Source organism: Aquarana catesbeiana, linkage group LG01, assembly GCF_042186555.1.
Source record: "Aquarana catesbeiana isolate 2022-GZ linkage group LG01, ASM4218655v1, whole genome shotgun sequence".
Lineage (NCBI taxonomy): Eukaryota > Metazoa > Chordata > Amphibia > Anura > Ranidae > Aquarana > Aquarana catesbeiana.
In genome coordinates this window covers 86237516-86255654 of record NC_133324.1, presented here as the reverse complement: position 1 = coordinate 86255654, position 18139 = coordinate 86237516, and the positions used below count along the sequence as shown (strand labels likewise).

Genomic DNA, 18139 nt, shown 5'->3' with positions numbered 1-18139 from the left:
CTGTGGCAAGACTTGAAAATCGCTGTTCACAGATGCTCTCCATCCAATCTGACAGAGCTTGAGCTATTTTGCAAAGAAGAATGGGAAAAAAATTCACTCTCTAGATGTGCAAAGCTGGTAGAGAAATCCCCAAAAAGACTTGCAGCTGTAATTGCAGTGAAAGGTGGTTCTACAAAGTATAGATTCAGTGGCGCTGAATACAAATGCACGCCACAATTTTCAGAAAAAAAAAATGTAAAACCATTTATCGTTTTCCTGCCACTTGACAATTATGTACCACTTTGTGTTGGTCTATCAAATAAAATCCCAATAATACACATTTACGCTTTTGGTTGTAACATGACAAAATGTGGAAAATTTCAAGAGGTATGAATACTTGTTCAATGCACTGTACATTACCATTGGCTGAAAACACTTTGAAAAATGTGAACTGAAATGTGCATAATCTAAAACGTGGCACAAACATGAAATGAAGCAGGTGACTTGGGTTTCTGCAGATGAAATTGAATACCTAAAATTCCGCAGGCTTCTTTTACTTGTCGGCAGTCTGGCAAGTGAGGTGAAAAGCTCCTCCAGAATAAGCTGCCTGTGTTTCTCGTACCTGGAAAATACCTGTGAAGGAATGACATTATCCTAATGAGAGGTACAGGTACAACCAAAGATTGCAAGGTCTACATAAGCACGAGTATATCTCAGCCTCAAGAAGAACAATTACATATATTAAATTAAATGGAAGTTATTGTGAGCACAAAGCAAGTGTGGTAATGCCATTTTGTTGTTAGTTATCCTATAGACATGGCATATGCTGTGTGCAACTAATGAGCTAAGGATGACATGTTAGGATAGGTCTGAAGCTAGGGTCATGGTTTTCAAAAGTTGGAGGGTGTGGAAACAATTAATAAAGTTTAAGAAAACAGCAGTCATGCAAAACGGAAGACATATCAAATAAAAATGTAATTTTCTTACCGCAGTAACCAGCTTAATGCCACAAAGCTGCAACTCACTGACACTTTCTACAAAAAAAGGGGTTATTCCCATTGAAGAAACCTGCCAACAAAATGAAAAAGGTAACAATAACTGAAGGGTCAGCTACAAAAACAAGCATTGTAGAGATAGAGTTTGGGGCCACCTGCTAGCTACTGATAGTTTTGAGGAGCTCAGAGATAACACTACACCAAAATGTAGATCTTGCTACAAAAATCTCAATACTGTTGTTTTCTTAGCATTATAAAATAAAATAATCCAGCAGGAGAAAACTGAGAAACCCCCTCAGATTTGTCAAGTCTGGTGTGCAGACCTGGGAACTTGGGTACAGTGTGGAGAATCCATAAAAAGCTGCACCAGAGACAGCCAGCAGGTCATAAGTGATTAAACTCACTAGCACATAATAAAATTTGAAAAACCCACTTAGATGCAACTACTTTATAACGCAAATAGTCAGACAGTAAATCATGCTGCTGCAAAGCAATGACCAAAGCATGCACACCTGCTTTTGGTGGTTCAATACAACATGATTTGTGTACTCGCCGTAAATGCTTTGCATTTTCTCAACGAATGCAAAGTGTTCTCTGATTGGATGAGGTGACGTTACGCTTTCCAACATGTCCAATCAGAGAATGCTTTGCATTTGTTCAGAAAATGGGTAAGCTTATATGTCCTATGAGGCATGGGCAACATGGGTGAAAAGCTTGCCACCCAATCCTGTTCTCAGAAACAGCTTTATCCTATCAAATCATAGAATCCATGCCAGAAAGAATTCAAGTTCTGTTGCAGCCAAAATGACATCCCTATAACAAAGGTGTATAGGATCACCAAGAGTATATTAGGGAAAAATGAATTAAAAACATTCTAATGGTAACCTCTCTAGGATGGAGTGCATACTGTAGGTCTGTTACTTCACCTGCAGGATAGTTGTGTCTGTAAGCAGTTGAATTTCTAGCAGTTCAGACAAACTGGCCACAATATCACACACTTTGTTGTAGAGCATCACGATTACTCTCTGCTTATGAGTTGAGCACTTGGCGCGCTTAGCTTTTGAACTCATCAGTCCTCCTGCAAACAAACATAATATCATGAGGGATATTGAGAACAGTACTTCTAAACTGTAAACAAGCAACTAAAAGCAATTAGTACTTTATCTCTAAACTTCTTAGGCATGCAGAGATACCAAAAAAGTGTCGTATAATAAGAGTATGATGTATACCTGTGTGTCAAAATAGTATATGGGTAAAAAAGTAGTCAGTACTATACATGTCAGAACAAGGATTCTGAATTGTCCCTTGTATGCGGACATTCAGTTGTGGCCTAAATTCATTATATAGAGTCATGTGAAAAAGTATGTACACTCCATTGAAATTGCTGCATTGAATTTTTCAAAATATTAGGACAAACATTAAATCTTTATTAAAATGGTGCCTACAGACACAAGGTGATATATTTGAGCAAATTAAACATACAAATGGGATGTGTTCATTCTGACAATCTAAATTAACACCAATGCACATGAAAAAAAATATACACAATATCACATTTACAACTTCAAAAAACATGAAATTAGAATCAGGTATTCCAGATTAGGCGCTAATGATTAGTACCTCTTTGGTCCATTTCACACGGGGCAGACTCAGATAAGATCAGCAGGGGATCTGTCCGCTGATCTGAGCAGAGCCGGTGGATGATGGGTCCGTGTCCACTCAGTTTATGCAGAGCACACATGGACCGCGATTGTCATGATTTGAATTTTGTTGAAATGTTGTAGGGGAATTTAAAACTGAAATTTTTTGCAAGAAAACACACAAACATCTTTTGCAACTGCAGGAATTTTGTATATGAAGAGCAATCACAGATTTCAATATTTGAGAATGGTAAGCAACTAGAAGCAATTTATTTTAAGGGGAGCATTCCCAGCTTTTGGCGTCAAGGGTTTACTTACTTTTTCCACAGTACACAATTACCAGGACAGCTCTAGGATCGTTGGTTCAAATCCCAATCATGGTACTGTGTGGAGTTTGTATGATCTCCCTGTGCCTGTGAGAACTTCCTCTGGGTACTCTGGTATCCTTCCACACTCCAAAGACACGCTGGTAGGTTAATTGGCTCCTGTTTAAATTGGCCCTAGTATGTATGAGTTAAGGCCCTTAGATTGTACGCTCCTTGAGGGTAAGGGACTTATGTGAATGTACAATATATATAAAGCGCTATGTAAATTGACGCCACTATAGAAGTCCCTGTAATAATAATTACCATCTATTTAAATTTTTGTTGCACAAATAACTGAAAAGGCCTTGTGCTTGCATCCACCTTTAATTGTAGGCACTGTTCGAATGAAGCTCTAATGCTCGCCTGTGCAAATATGTTGAAATCAACAATTTCCATGAGATGTGTTTACTATTTCACATGACTGGGTGCAGAACATTTAGAAATGCTAACACTTTACTTTTATTAATGTATCAGACAGACTGAATAAAGCCGATTTTCCATGTATCTTATACCCTAATTTGGGACGTTCTTATTCAGAGATGCTATAACTATAATGCCTGAAACTGACAAAACACTAGCATGAGAAGCAGAAACACCCTGTTATGCAAACAAAAAAAAGCCACTTTGTAAATGGAGCTCCAGGAGCCACTGCTATCGGATACCTTTGGGTGTGTCAAATACAACGTCCAACCCCAGTAAGACCCTTTCACACTGGGGCCAGGGCCGCAGCTGCGATTAAAGCGCCGCTCGCTTTAGTATCTCTTTACTGCTGTTTAAGTGTTGCTTTTCAGCCGCTAGCAGGGCACTTTTGTCCCCAAAGGGGTTAAAAACAGAGCGGAGCTTCCAAAGCACTGCCTATTCATTGCAAAATGAACACGCCCCAAAAACGCTGCAAGCGCACCGCCTGGGTGTGAAAGCACCCATTGCAGAGAATGGGAGGCAGTTTTCAGGCGTTTTACAAGCGCTATAACTCCTGAAAACTGCCTCAGTGTGAAAGGGGTCTAAGAGCTGTGTTTTCTCTCATTGGCCGCTCCCTCATTACTCTTGTCCTGTAATGGAGCAGCGGCCAGTGGGATGACCCACAGAAGCCGATGAGAGATGCTCTGACACCCACAAGGAATGTTAGATAACTGTGGCACCTGGAACTCTTCAATAAAAGGATTTAATTTGCCACTTGATGGAGAATTCAAGTGGAACTGTAATAAAAAAAAAATAAGAAGAACAGGCAGGTTTTTTTAATGCAGATGAGACATGTTATGTCTCTTTTGCATTAAAGCTTCTTACCTGCCTATCCGCACTGTACACTGAACTGCGCAGCTTATAGTGTACAATTTCGTCATCTGCCGAGATGAATGAACTCCTGCGCATGCACGAGAGTGAGGTCATTTCAGTCCTGAAAATGCAAACGGCTGAAGATTGATACCCAGAAGTAGACTAACCAAAGATGTCAGCAGGGGCACCGGGACACTGCAGTGCAGGGGTTGAGAAGAGTATAGTGCTATTTTAAGTATTCAACCTTCATTTAAACAGGTAGGCTGTTATTTTATTTTTCATTGAGGGAACCATGAATGCCAACATGTACTGTGACATACTGAAGCAGAGCATGAACCCCCTCCCTTCGGAGACTGGGCCGCAGGGCAGTATTCCAACATGATAACAACCCCAAACACACCTCCAAGATGACCACTGTCTTGCTAAAGAAGCTGAGGGTAAAGGTGATGGACTGGCCAAGCAGGTCTCCATTTGAGGGGACAGCAAATTTACACAGTTATACAAGCTGTGCACTCACTACTTTACATTGTAGCAAAGTGTCATTTTTTCAGTGTTGTCACATTAAAGGATAGAATAAAATATTTACAAAAATGTGAGGGTGTAAAACTCACTTTTGTGAGATACTGTACAAAAAACTCAGACGACTCAAAAAAACAAAATGACACTCCAGATGATATTTTTAAACCCAAGATTATTCAATCCCACTACAAAGAAAACTACACAATACAAATGTCATAAAACTTGATTAAAGGCCAAATGTTAGCATAATACTGGTTCAAAGACCAATAGATTTCCAGCACAGATAGGCACCTTATATTCTAACTTTTGAATCTGCAAGTATTTGTAGTAAAGTTTACATAATATAGTATAAATAATCAAGGTAGAAATTTAAAACAACCCCCCAAAGATGATCATCATAAAACAGTAGCTCACCTCCATGAGGATCCACCCTATAGACAGGATCGTACTGTGGATATAGTGTGTTCTGTAGGTGGAATTTAGTGTACTGGAGAACACGCTCTATCACATCTTCGATATATACTGCCTTGGGCATGCTCGGAGATGTCATGATGTTAATGGCTGTTAAACAGGAATCAGCTGACTTTGTGACTCTCTCCATAATCAGATCCCGCCAGAGTTTTTCTTCATCTTCTGTGTCGTTCTATAGAGGCAAAAACAAAAGACCAAAAATGAGGACATTAAAAATAAACAGAACAAGTACTCTTCTGTTGATCCTCTAAAAATGTTTGCATCTTACAGATGGAGGACTTTCTATTATGTTGTCTGCACTGTATTGGAGCAATCTTGTAGCTTATTGGCAAGGAGAAATATTACAATAAAAGTAGTTCTAAAGGCTACACCTTTTTTTACTCTAATGTAATCATAACATTAAGGCAGAAAAGTCCCAGTACTTTTACAACCCCTCTACTGTCTCCAAACACTCACCTGGTGTCCTCATCGCGGCCGCCGGTTACAAGATTCACCAAGCATTGTTCCCTGGACTTTCTGTATCCTTAGCAGACATGGAGGGCAGTCAGCTCCTGCTGACTTGCCAGCGCTGTGTAGGTCTATGGACACACACAACTCAGCATGCACAGGTGTCTCCCTAGCACACGGCTAACTAAGGAGACACTCCTAAACAGACAGCAGCTACAGAATGACAGGGACATTTTAGTAGAGGATTACACATAATAAGTATGTGTGGACTTCCTCATTTGGCATAAAAAACCCCAGAGGTTTTAATATTACTTTCTAGAGATCCACCAAAATTTCGGGCCGCTGAAATTTTTTGCCCAAAAATTGGGTTATCTGCATTTTGCAGATAGAGAAAAAGGTGCCGATAATAGCACCAAAAACACACACAATTTTACTGTGCTTATGGTGTGTTTTCATAGGTCATGTGACTTTAAAATCGCATCAAAAAGGTAACTCTGTGAATTGATGCCATCATGCTGTGTTTTCAATGCATTTCAATGGGAGGTATGTTTTTGGTGCAGTTTTTTTAACTGACCAAAAAATGCAGCGCCACAAGGGAGGCGCAAAGGACCAGCGTGAAGACATACATAGAGTTTAAAGGAATGCATTTTTCTTGATCTTTTCTTGCACTAAAGGTGCCGATAATGGCCAACAAATTCATATTCATTTAAATTCATGATAATAATTAAAAAGTTGAATACAATTATATACATAAAAAAAATACGTTTTTTAAAAACAAATTTTCGGTTTCAGCCAAGTGCATCCTGAATTTTCGGTTTCTGCACCAACATTTTCATTTTGGTGCACCTTTATTACTTTCACTTATAAGCCAATAACTGTTCTAATTCTTCAAGAATAAATATTATAAGAAGCAACTTATTGTGATTTACCAAACTGTCTGGTATGGGCTACATTATCCCTCAAAAAACACAATTTTAGATGCCCAAATATTTTCAGGTTCAAAAGAAAAGCTGGAATGTGACCGTTTGCTATAGCCAACTCAAAAATCAGACACACCAAAAATGAGGTCCACAGCTACCCACTTAAACAATTTAGGAAGGATCCAGCTCCTAACACACATTTTTAACATAAAAACACACTAGGGGAGATTTACTAAAACTGGTGCACAAAGAATCTCATGTAGCTATGCATAGAAACCAATCAGCTTCTAACTTGAATAAAACCTGGAAGCTGATTGGTTACCATGCACAGCTGCACCAGATTCTGTGTGCAACAGTTTTAGTAAATCTCCTCTATTGTGGCAATTCTTTAGACTACACCAAAGTTCTACTATTTGAAACAAACAGATATGCATATACATATAACATACACTGAAATACAAACCATGTTAATTATGTATGCTTGTAGTACTGCTTCACAGATGTGTATACCATTGCAGAAGCAAGTCAAAAGCCTTTTGTGCTACAAGTAACGTTGTACTCTGAAGACGTTAGGAGCTTTACTGAGAACTAAACCTTTATTTCAGCTGTGTTGGATTCACAGTTCTAATATAAAAAAAAAAAAAAACTTACATGGTTTAGCATAGTTGACAGCTTTGCACCATCCTGGATATTCTTCTCAAGAATTCCCAGCAATTTGACCAGTTTTTCAGAAGAGATCTGTCATAATGATAAAGTACCAAAGTGTTACAACATATAAATTTGGTGGAAAAATTTTAAATCACACAAGTAACTTGGAGGTTTTATTTTACCTTATTCATGATGCCCATAGCTTTGATTTTAGCAGATTCACTGCCCAGTTCATTGAGCTGATGTTTGCCTAGAAGAAGGTCTGCAGGGATCTCATCATCATCGCCTGTAATAAGAGGAAACAGACATGTTACCTTAGATAATGCTGCTCTGATATCAGATCCTAACTAGTAATACTGGCTCCTCAATGTACCTGCTTTATTTAACTACTTAAAGCGGAGTTCTCCGCTTAACAAAAAATAAATAAATAAAAGTCAGCCGCTACAAATACTGCAGCTGCTGACTTTTAATAACCAGACACTTACCTGTCCCAGGGTCCAGCGATGAACGAAGCCCCGCTCGTCTCGCTCTCCTCTCTGCGGAGCTGGCATAGTCACTGTGGGTGCCCGGCTGTGGCTTCACAGCTGGGCACACGCTGCGCGAGCTGTGTGGTGCGACGTGACTGGCCAGGCAATCATCTGGGACCTGTGACATGTCCCAGATGATTGCCAAGGAGGGAGGTGGGGGTGGGGGGTGGGGGTGGGGGGGAGGTGATCTCCCTTCCTGTGCCGCGGTGCGCCGGGAGGAAGTGGGAGCTGGAACCTTCTAAAATGAGGGTACCCCCCCAAAAAAAAGACATGCCAAATGTGGCATGTCGGGGGGTCACCTTCCCTTAAAGCGGAAGTTCCATTTTTTGGTGGAACTTCGCTTTAACCTCCAGAAGATTTACCCCCTTCATGACCAGCCCATTTTTTTGAGAAAGGGCACTGCATTAGTTTAACTGACTATTGCGCGGGCCCTGTGACACTGTACACAAATAAAATGTATGTTTCTTTTCCCCCCACAAATAGAGTTTTCTTTTGGTGGTATTTGATCACCTCTGAAATTTTTATTTTTTGCATTATGAACAAAAAAAAAAAAAAAAAAAAAAAAAAAAACACAACAATTTTGAAGAAAACACATTTTTCACTTTCTGCTATAAACTATATCCAATAAAAAAAAAAAAAAAATATATATATAATATCGAATTTCTTCATCAATTTAGGCCAATATGTATTCTGCTACAGATTTTTGGTAAACCAATAAGCATACGGATTGGTTTGCACAAAAGTTATAGCGTCTACAAACTATGGGATGTATTTATGGAATTTATATATATATATATATATATATATATATATATATATATATATATATAAATTTATATTAATAATGGTGGCGATCAGCAACTTATAGCAGGACTGCGATATTGTGGCAGACAAAACGGACACTTTTGGGAACCAGTGACACCAACAGTGATCAGTGCTATAAAAAAAAAAAAAAAAAAAAAAATATGCACCGTCACTGTACTGACACTGTCTGGGAAGGGGTTATCAGGGGCAAGCAAAGGGTTAACTGTTTGGCTAGCCTGCGATTGTGTACTGTGGGAGGTGGTTTTACTCGGGGAAGGCATTGGTCCATGCTCCTGCTTTGCAGGAACACAGGATCAATGCCTTCCCTACTGACAGAACAGCAATCTGCCTTGCTTACATAGGCAGATCACCGTTCTGGTTCTCTGCCTAATGATCGGCGGATACTGGCATACATCGAGTCCGCAGTACCTGCAGATCAGCTCCCGTTGCAGCGCGCCCCAGACCCGAAAGTAGAGGATCATGTACTAGGTACGTAATCCTGCACAGCAGAGCTGCCTTATATGCAAGTTATATGGTCAGCAAGCGGTTAAAGAAAAAACTGCCATGAGAGAGACAAGAAAAAATTGCTACGAAAGACGTAGTAGCACTATAGTAGTTCTACAATACACCGCTCTAGATCTTACCAAATGTTGTGAAATCCATGTCTTCCAAGTTCTCCAAAATATTTTCTACTGCTGATGAAAATCTCTTGAAGGTTGAGGAATCCATCATTTCTGAAAGATGCCAAAGAAAAATAAAAAAAATGAAACCGCTCTCAGAAACACTGGTTACCTTGCCATATTACATCTGCAAATCAGTCTGTTTTTTAAAACTTTCATGCCCCATTATAGAACAGCATCACAGCTTAGACCTTGAGGCTTAGTTCACACTAGTGCGATGCAGGAAACCCTGCGAATCCAGTGCGGGTTCCCACATCGCACCCGAATAGCCGGCGGTTCACACTGCCCTCTGCGAACCACTGCCGGTGTCAATACAAAGTTAATGACACCTCCAGATCGGTTCGCAGATTGCAGTGCAATCAGATTCCAGTGCGGACCAATTTTCGTCTGAATGCGACGCAAATTCAGCCGTACAATCCGTATTGCTGAATTTGCATCGCACAGACATCGCATGTGATCTGCACAGCAGTGCAAATCACATGAGATGTCTGACATCGCTATAGTATGAACCGAGCCTAAAGGGAAAAGTTTTAAATTAGCACAGCACTAGATTTGAAGACTGGTGGGGATTCACAAAAGCTGTAAGCTGACTGCACCATCAACACATACCATCTGGAGAGCATCAGGTCTCCCTGAATATTTTTTGAAAATAGAGGTAACTGCACAATTACTATCAGAAGGTGTTGGTATTTCACGAATACAGCTGCATAATAGGGAATCCATTTCTAAACATGCAGGGCACCCCCGTTGCCCGATTATAAATGCTACATACAAATATTTAAATGCAGCTCAGAACACTGACTCTCACAAATTTTCAGAAAGCATGAACTGGTTTAAAAAAAAAAAAAAAACACAGTATAAAAACTTTGAAGAAAAAAAACCCAAAAAACTAGCATGTAAACAAATTCTCCATCTTTACCTTCAGGTGTTAGCTTGGGCTCATAAGCTTTCCTTTTTTTCTGTCGCTCTTTCTTCTTCATTCTCCGAGCCACTAAGAGGAAAATGATATTATTGGTATTATAATACAGATCTGGTCTCACTATAGACATTGGATTATCTATTTACTGGTCTAGAGTTATAAATACGTTTTGTTGAAATGTAAAGCCAAAACTATTGCTTGTTTTAGAGTAGGGAAGGGTTAAAACCACGGATTTAGCCCCCGTTCACACTGTGCGACTTGTCGCACCCCATCTCTGGCTATTGAACCGTTCAAATCAGTGCCACCCTGACTTGCACTGACTTTGTGACGGTTCTTGCACAATTTTTGGCAATTTCATGTACGACTTGCATTGGCACCTGTGCATAAAGTCACACAGATGTCGGCAATCCCCACATGAAATCGCACTGTCTGGCAGCTTTGAAATCGCACTGAAGTAGTTATTTGTGTACTACTGGGGAAACTTCCAATCACTTCCTGACCAATATACACAACATGTAAGTTATAGGAAACCTCTCAAAGTACGGTTTCCCCACTGAAAAATTGCTCCTTACCTTTTTTTCTGGGGACAATTCTAAAATTTATGATTTTCCTTACTCTGTTTTAGGGACAATAGTCGATCAGAACAGTTTATTTTCCCCAACAGGGACACAGCAATAAAAGAGTGAGAAGGTCTAACTCCCACAAAACAAACATTTTACCCTAGATACACTTTAAAGGGGTTGTAAACCCTCAAGGTTTTTCATCTTCTATGCTGAGGTGAAAAACCTCCTGCAATTTTCTAGCAAAAAATTATGATTTTTACATGTAGGAGCGAAGTGTCAGAATTGGCCTGGATGGCAAGTGGTTAATGCAACAGATTAATTTATCTCCACCATTGGTTATACAGAGATAAAAAGGAGTGTGAACATTATACAGAAAACATGCATGTAATCTTGCCTTCACTTAGACTTGGAGCTGGAGAGTCGTCCATGTCAGAATCTTCTGGACTCCGGTCCCTGTAGCGAGTACTGCGCCTTTCATTACCACCACGCCTATGATCACCAGAACTTCGCCTTTCACGTTCTTCGATTTTCCATTCCGTATCCACTTTTCCTTTTTTGTGTCTTTTTTTGGAGGCTGAAACAAATCAAAGTAAGAGTGCTTAATACATGTTGTGGATGATGGGAACAAACAATAGGCTCAATTGACAAAGCTAACACACCAGGATATGTATTAGGATTGCACCGATACAGATATCGGTATGATACTAAGCATTTGCACGAGTATCCGTACTTGTGCAATTGCTCCGATACCTTAATGATACTTTCAGGCTCGGTTCTTTCAGCTGTCAGCGGAACTCCCCCATTGACAGCTGAAATGTAAAAAAAAAAATTGACAATTTTCTGTTAAGGAGTGGGGGGGCGCCGCATCATTAACAACAGATGACTCATTCAGCTGTCAGTGGGGTTCCCCTGTTGACAGCTGAAGTGTAAACCAAGTCCTGGCAATTGCAGCTGTCAAAAAAAAAAAAAAAAAGCAGCCACCCAATGTTTATCAACAACATTGTTCAGCCACAGGAACAGAAAGGTAAAAAGAAAAATAGTTTCCTTTTGTACCTGTTTCTTCATCTACAGATCAAAGGGATGAACTTCCATCTGCAGATGAAGTCAGTTTAAAGGCGAAGTTCACTTTTTTTTTTCCAAATTCCTGCTCCCCCCATGTCCCAATATAGCATTAATGTACTTTTTTGCAAAAATAAAACACCTTTCCATTAATTCCACACAGACTTACCTCACTCTCTTCATAGCTGTTTAAACGCACTGCTCGATTACTTCTGCCTTACTTCCTGGACAGACTTTAAGTCATGACACAGGAGGGAGTTGACCAGCTGAGGGTAGATGATGCAGGGTGTGTGCTAATGAGATCAGCTGGTCAACTCCTTCCTGTGTCTTGACCTAAAGTCTGTCCAGGAAGTAAGACAGAAGTAATCAACCAGTGTGTTTAACCACTTCGCGCCCGCGCTATAGCCGAAAGACGGCTGCAGCGCGGACGCTATCTGCCGGGAGGGCGTCCCTGGACGTCCTCCTGTTTACTTCCGCGTTGCGCGCTCCCGCGGGCGCGCATCGGGGAAGTTTTGTGCTGGCCGTGTCCCTTGGACACAGCCAGTCACAGATCGCTGAAAACGGCCAATCATAGCGGCCGTTTTCAGCGCGATCGCTCTGCCAATGAGAGATGATCTCAAATGTAAACATTTGAGATCATCTCTCATTGCCGGCTCTCCCTCCTCACACAGAGACAGCGTGTGAGGAGGGAGAGCGATCTGTGTTACTGTTACTGAGCCTACTGTGAGTTACTGTGAGTAAAACACACACACTGTGCCAACATATCTGCCAGTGCCATCTGCCAGTGCCATCTGCCAGTGCCATCTGCCAGTGCCATCTGCCAGTGCCATCTACCAGTGCCATCTGCCAGTGCCATCTGCCCGTGCCATCTGCCTGTGCCATCTGCCAGTGCCAGTGCCATCTGCCAGTGCCAGTACCTCTGTCAGTCCCATCTGTCAGTCCCATCTGTCAGTCAGATCTGCCCGTGCCATCTGCCTGTGCCATCTGCCTGTGCCATCTGCCCGTGCCATCTGCCCGTGCCATCTGCCAGTGCCATCTGCCAGTGCCATCTGCCAGTGCCAGTGCCATCTGCCAGTGCCAGTGCCTCTGTCAGTCCCATCTGTCAGTCAGATCTGCCCGTGCCATCTGCCCGTGCCATCTGCCAGTGCCATCTGCCAGTGCCATCTGCCAGTGCCAGTGCCATCTGCCTGTGCCATCTGCCAGTGCCATCTGCCAGTGCCATCTGCCTGAGCCACCTGCCAGTGCCATCTGCCAGTGCCTCTGTCAGTCCCATCTGTCAGTCAGATCTGCCAGTGCCATCTGCCAGTGCCATCTGCCAGTACCATCTGCCAGTGCCACCTGCCGTCAGTGCCACCTGCCATCAGTGCCACCTGCCGTCAGTTCCACCTGCCGTCAGTTCCACCTGCCGTCAGTTCCACCTGCCGTCAGTGCTACCTGTCAGTGCTACCTGTCAGTGCTACCTGTCAATACCATCTGTCAGTACCACCCGTCAGTGCACGTGCTATCTGTTATCAGTGTCACCAGTGCCACGTAAGAGTGCCAGCTATCATCAGTGCCTTCTGTCATCACCAACAATGGCTAGAAGATTATATTCAGCTGAGGAGGCGTACAGTATTCTTGCGGGCGACGAGAGCAACGGGGAGCTCTCCGCTTCTGATTCCTCCTCATTTTCCGACTCTGAGTCTGACGTGGACTACGAGCCTGTCCTAACCAGTGGTACACTGACAGCCTCAGAGGAGGATGAGAGTCCGCCCGCCAGACGAAGGCGTACTGGTGAGGAGGCAGTGCCATCCACCAGCACCGCAGTGCCATCCACCAGCACCGCGGTGCCATCCACCAGCACCGCAGTACCTCGGCAAAGGCCACGTACCAGTGGGGTGTCACCTCAGGCCCAAAGGGTTAGGTCCCATGCCAGCCTTCCCTATTCCCTTCAAAACCCCTTGTGGCTGCCACCCAATTCAGGGGAAGCTAACGTTCCCCCTTTCACTGCCCAGCCAGGAGTCCAGGTGGACACAGAAAATTTTTCCCCGATAGACTTTTTCCACCTTATTTTTACTGAGGACATGCTTGCATCTATTGTTGCCCAGTGCAACCTATATGCCCAACAATTTATTGCAAGCAACCCAACGTCCTCTTATGCCCGTCCCTACGAATGGAGAGCCCTAACAGTGGAGGAGTTTAAAATTTTTTTGGGCCTCACGTTCTGTATGGGACTAAACAGAAAAAATCAAATACGTTCGTATTGGTCTACCCTCCCCATCTACCACATGCCCATCTTTTCCTCAATAATGCCCAGGACCAGATATCTCATGATTATGAGATTCCTTCACTATAACGACAATACCCAGTGCCCTCCTCGAAATCACCCAAATTTTGACAAGCTTTTTAAAATTCGCCCCCTAATAAATTATTTTTCAGAAATCTTCCCCCAGTTGTTTACCCCAGGACAACACATATGTGTGGATGAGTCCCTTATCAAATTTTCTGGCAGGCTGGGCTTGAAACAATTTATTCCCACCAAAAGGGCCCGCTATGGGGTGAAGATGTACAAGTTGTGCGATCGTGCTACAGGGTATACCTATGCCTTCATGGTATACGAAGGGAAGGACACCCAGCTACATCCCCCTAATTGCCCAGAATATATCGGATCGAGTGGGAAAGTTGTTTGGCAACTCATAAACCCACTTCTGGAGAAAGGCTACCATCTATATGTGGACAATTTTTATTCTAGTCTGCCCCTGTTCCGAAACCTTCATAGCAAGAAGACTCCAGCATGCGGCACCGTAAGGACGAATCGGAAGGGCTTTCCTCAAAGCCTCGTCAACAAAAAGTTAAGAAGAGGGGAGGCGGCGAGCTTACGGAATGAGGAAATTCTGGCTGTGAAGTGGAGGGACAGAAGGGATGTCTACATGCTTTCTTCAATCCACAACAACACATTTGTTGAGATCAGCAGGAGGAATGGCCCAATTCAAAAGCCGACGTGCATCTATGAATACAACATGTATATGGGGGGTGTCGACTTCAACGACCAGATGCTCGAGCCCTACCTTTCTACCAGAAGAACATTCCAGTGGTACAAAAAAGTTTCGATTTATTTATTTAATTTGGCCATTTACAACACCTATGTAATTTATCGCAACTCCACCGACAGACCCAAACCCTTCCTTGGCTACCAGGAGGAAATCACCACTGCCCTTATATACCCGAACGGCCCACCAGAAAACATTAGATCCGATGTAATTAGTAGACTCTCTGAACGCCACTTTCCCGATAAAATCCCTCCCAGACCAACAGGCCAAAAACGACAAAAAAAATGCCGGGTGTGCTCCAAACGAGGGGTGAGAAGAGACACCACTTATCATTGTGCCCAATGTCCTTCCCAACCAGGCCTCTGCATAGTTGACTGTTTCCGCCGTTACCATACTTCACTAAATTATTAGTGAAGTATGGTAAACATAACACTCACTTCCTGCCTTCACACCCCTTATGCCTCTGCTTGCTCTGTAACTGACCCTGGCTTGTTATTCAACCATGCTTCTGCCTACCGATTCTGTTTATATCTCTGCCTGATCTGGAACTGACCCTGGACTGTTATTCGACCATGCTTCTGCCTACCGATTCTGTTTATATCTCTGCCTGATCTGGAACTGACCCTGGACTGTTATTCGACCACGCTTCTGCCTACCGATTCTGTACATACCTCTGCCTGATCTGGAACCGACCCTGGACTGTTTGACCATGCCTCTTGCCTGCCTCTTGGACTGATCTTGTACCCTGCCAGTGGACTAGTGGGATTCAGAACACAGGGGTCTCACATATGTGAGGGGCTCCAGAATTGTTTTTCTGGATGAAGAAAACAATTTCATTTGTTTTCTCATTCCTAGATTAGGGTCTGGAGACTCGGAGGCTTCAAAGAGATTTGGGTGGGAGAAGCCTCTACCCCTGTCCCCATTCTGTCCTGAACGAGGCCCTACGTCTCCCTGCTGCCTGTAGGACCTATGCCATCATGCCTCTGCCTGTCGCATGAACTGACCACACCACATGGACCTGCCTACTACCAGGACCAATATATTGGCACTGCTGACAATCTCTGCCTGCACTGACCCTGGACTATATATGGACAGTATCCCTGCCTGCTGCCTGTACTGACTATGGACAGGATTCCTGCCTGTTGCCTGGAAGATTGCGTTTGCTTTTGCTGACCAAGTCCCTGTCTGCTGCCTGGACCAGTGCTATCCTCCTGTGTACAACTGCGCTATTACAACCACAGGTAATCTTTTGTTTACTCTTTGCTCAGCATAATGTATTTTGGGGTGTAATTCTTGGTATGTGAATGCTATGTGTCCATAGAACACCTGATGGTGTTCCTTGCATGTTGGGCCTCTGTATGTGGCCAGGCTGTGTAAAAGTCTCACACATGTTGTATCGCCGTACTCAGGAGGAGTAGCAGAATGTATTTTGGGGTGTCATTTTTGCTATGTACATGCTATGTGTTGGAAATATCTTATAAATGCACAACTTTGCGTAAAAAAAATGCGTTTATTTTTTTTCCACATTTTCCAAAAACTTTTGGGAAAAAAATGAACCGTTCAAAAGACTCATTATGCCTCATAGATTATACGTTGGGGTGTTAGCTTTCCAAAATGGGGTCACTTTGTGGGCGTTTCCATTGTCCTGGTGCTCCAGGGCCTTCAAAATTGTAATAGGTGGTTGAGAAATGAGATGTGTAATTTATGCTCCTAGAATGCCTGATGGTGCTATTTCAATATTGGGCCTCTGTATGTGGCCAGGCTGTGTAAAAGTCTCACACATTTGGTATCGAAATACTCAGGAGGAGTAGCAGAATGTATTTTGGGGTGTCATTTTTGCTATGTACATGCTATGTGTTGGAAATATCTTATAAATGCACAACTTTGCGTAAAAAAAATGCGTTTTCATTTTTTTTTCCACATTTTCCAAAAACTTTTGGAAAAAAATGAACCGTTCAAAAGACTCACTATGCCTCATAGATTATACGTTGGGGTGTTAGCTTTCCAAAATGGGGTCACTTTGTGGGCGTTTCCATTGTCCTGGTGCTCCAGGGCCTTCAAAGGTGTAATAGGTGGTTGAGAAATGAGATGTGTAATTTATGCTCCTAGAACGCCTGATGGTGCTATTTCAATATTGGGCCTCTGTATGTGGCCAGGCTGTATAAAAGTCTCACACATGTGGTATCGAAATACTCAGGAGGAGTAGCAGAATGTATTTTGGGGTGTCATTTTTGCTATGTACATGCTATGTGTTGGAAATATCTTATAAATGCACAACTTTGCGTAAAAAAAAATGCGTTTTCATTTTTTTGCCACATTTCCCAAAAACTTTTGGAAAAAAATGAACCGTTCAAAAGACTTATTATGCCTCATAGATTATACGTTGGGGTGTTAGCTTTCCAAAATGGGGTCACTTTGTGGGCGTTTCCATTGTCCTGGTGCTCCAGGGCCTTCAAAGGTGTAATAGGTGGTTGAGAAATGAGATGTGTAATTTATGCTTCTAGAACGCCTGATGGTGCTATTTCAATATTGGGCCTCTGTATGTGGCCAGGCTGTGTAAAAGTCTCACACATTTGGTATCGAAATACTCAGGAGTAGCAGCAGAATGTATTTTGGGGAGTCATTTGTGGTATACACATGCCATGTGAGAGAAATAACCTATTACAATGATAATTTTGTGGAAAAAAAAAAAAAAAAAAAAAATCTTCATTTTGCAAAGAATTGTGGGAAAAAAATGACAACATCAAAAACCTCACAATGCATCTTACTGAATACCTTGGAATGTCTACTTTCAAAAAAGGGGTCATTTGGGGGGTATTTGTACTTACCTGACTTGTTCGGGTCGCAAGAAATGAGATAGGCCGTCAGTACATCAGGTGTGATCAATTTTTTATGATTTGCACCATAACTTGTAAACTCTCTAACTTTCACAGAGACCAAATAATATTCACTAATTTGGGTTATTTTTACTAAAGATATGTAGCAGTATAAATTGTGGCCAAAATTTATGAAGAAAAATTACTAATTTGCAAAATTTTATCACAGAAACTAAGAAAAATTCGTTTTTTTTCAAAATTTTCGGTCTTTTTTCATTTATAGCGCAAAAAATAAAAAACCCAGAGGTGATCAAATACCACCAAAAGAAAGCTCTATTTGTATGAAAAAAAAGGACAAAAAATTCATTTGGGTACAGTGTTGCATGACTGAGTAATTGTCATTCAAAGTGTGACAGCGCTGAAAGCTGAAAATTGGTCTGGGCAGGAGGGGGGTTTAAGTGCCCAGTAAGCAAGTGGTTAAACAGC

The 18139-nt window shown here is 42.1% G+C and overlaps 1 protein-coding gene across 6 annotated transcripts in view; it reads right to left on the bottom strand.

Annotated features, from left to right (window-relative positions):
* The window catches only part of NIPBL (NIPBL cohesin loading factor), a 235684-nt gene that overhangs the window by 80071 nt on the left and 137474 nt on the right, over window positions 1-18139 (bottom strand). For all 6 annotated transcript variants that reach the window (XM_073621328.1, XM_073621291.1, XM_073621308.1 and 3 more), the window contains 9 exons: window positions 11144-11323; window positions 10187-10258; window positions 9232-9321; window positions 7439-7542; window positions 7260-7346; window positions 5185-5413; window positions 1901-2052; window positions 967-1047; window positions 512-612 (listed from right to left, as the gene is read on the bottom strand). In XM_073621328.1, coding sequence (XP_073477429.1) covers window positions 512-612; window positions 967-1047; window positions 1901-2052; window positions 5185-5413; window positions 7260-7346; window positions 7439-7542; window positions 9232-9321; window positions 10187-10258; window positions 11144-11323 — 1096 coding nt within the window. The remainder of the gene's footprint in view (window positions 1-511; window positions 613-966; window positions 1048-1900; window positions 2053-5184; window positions 5414-7259; window positions 7347-7438; window positions 7543-9231; window positions 9322-10186; window positions 10259-11143; window positions 11324-18139) is intronic.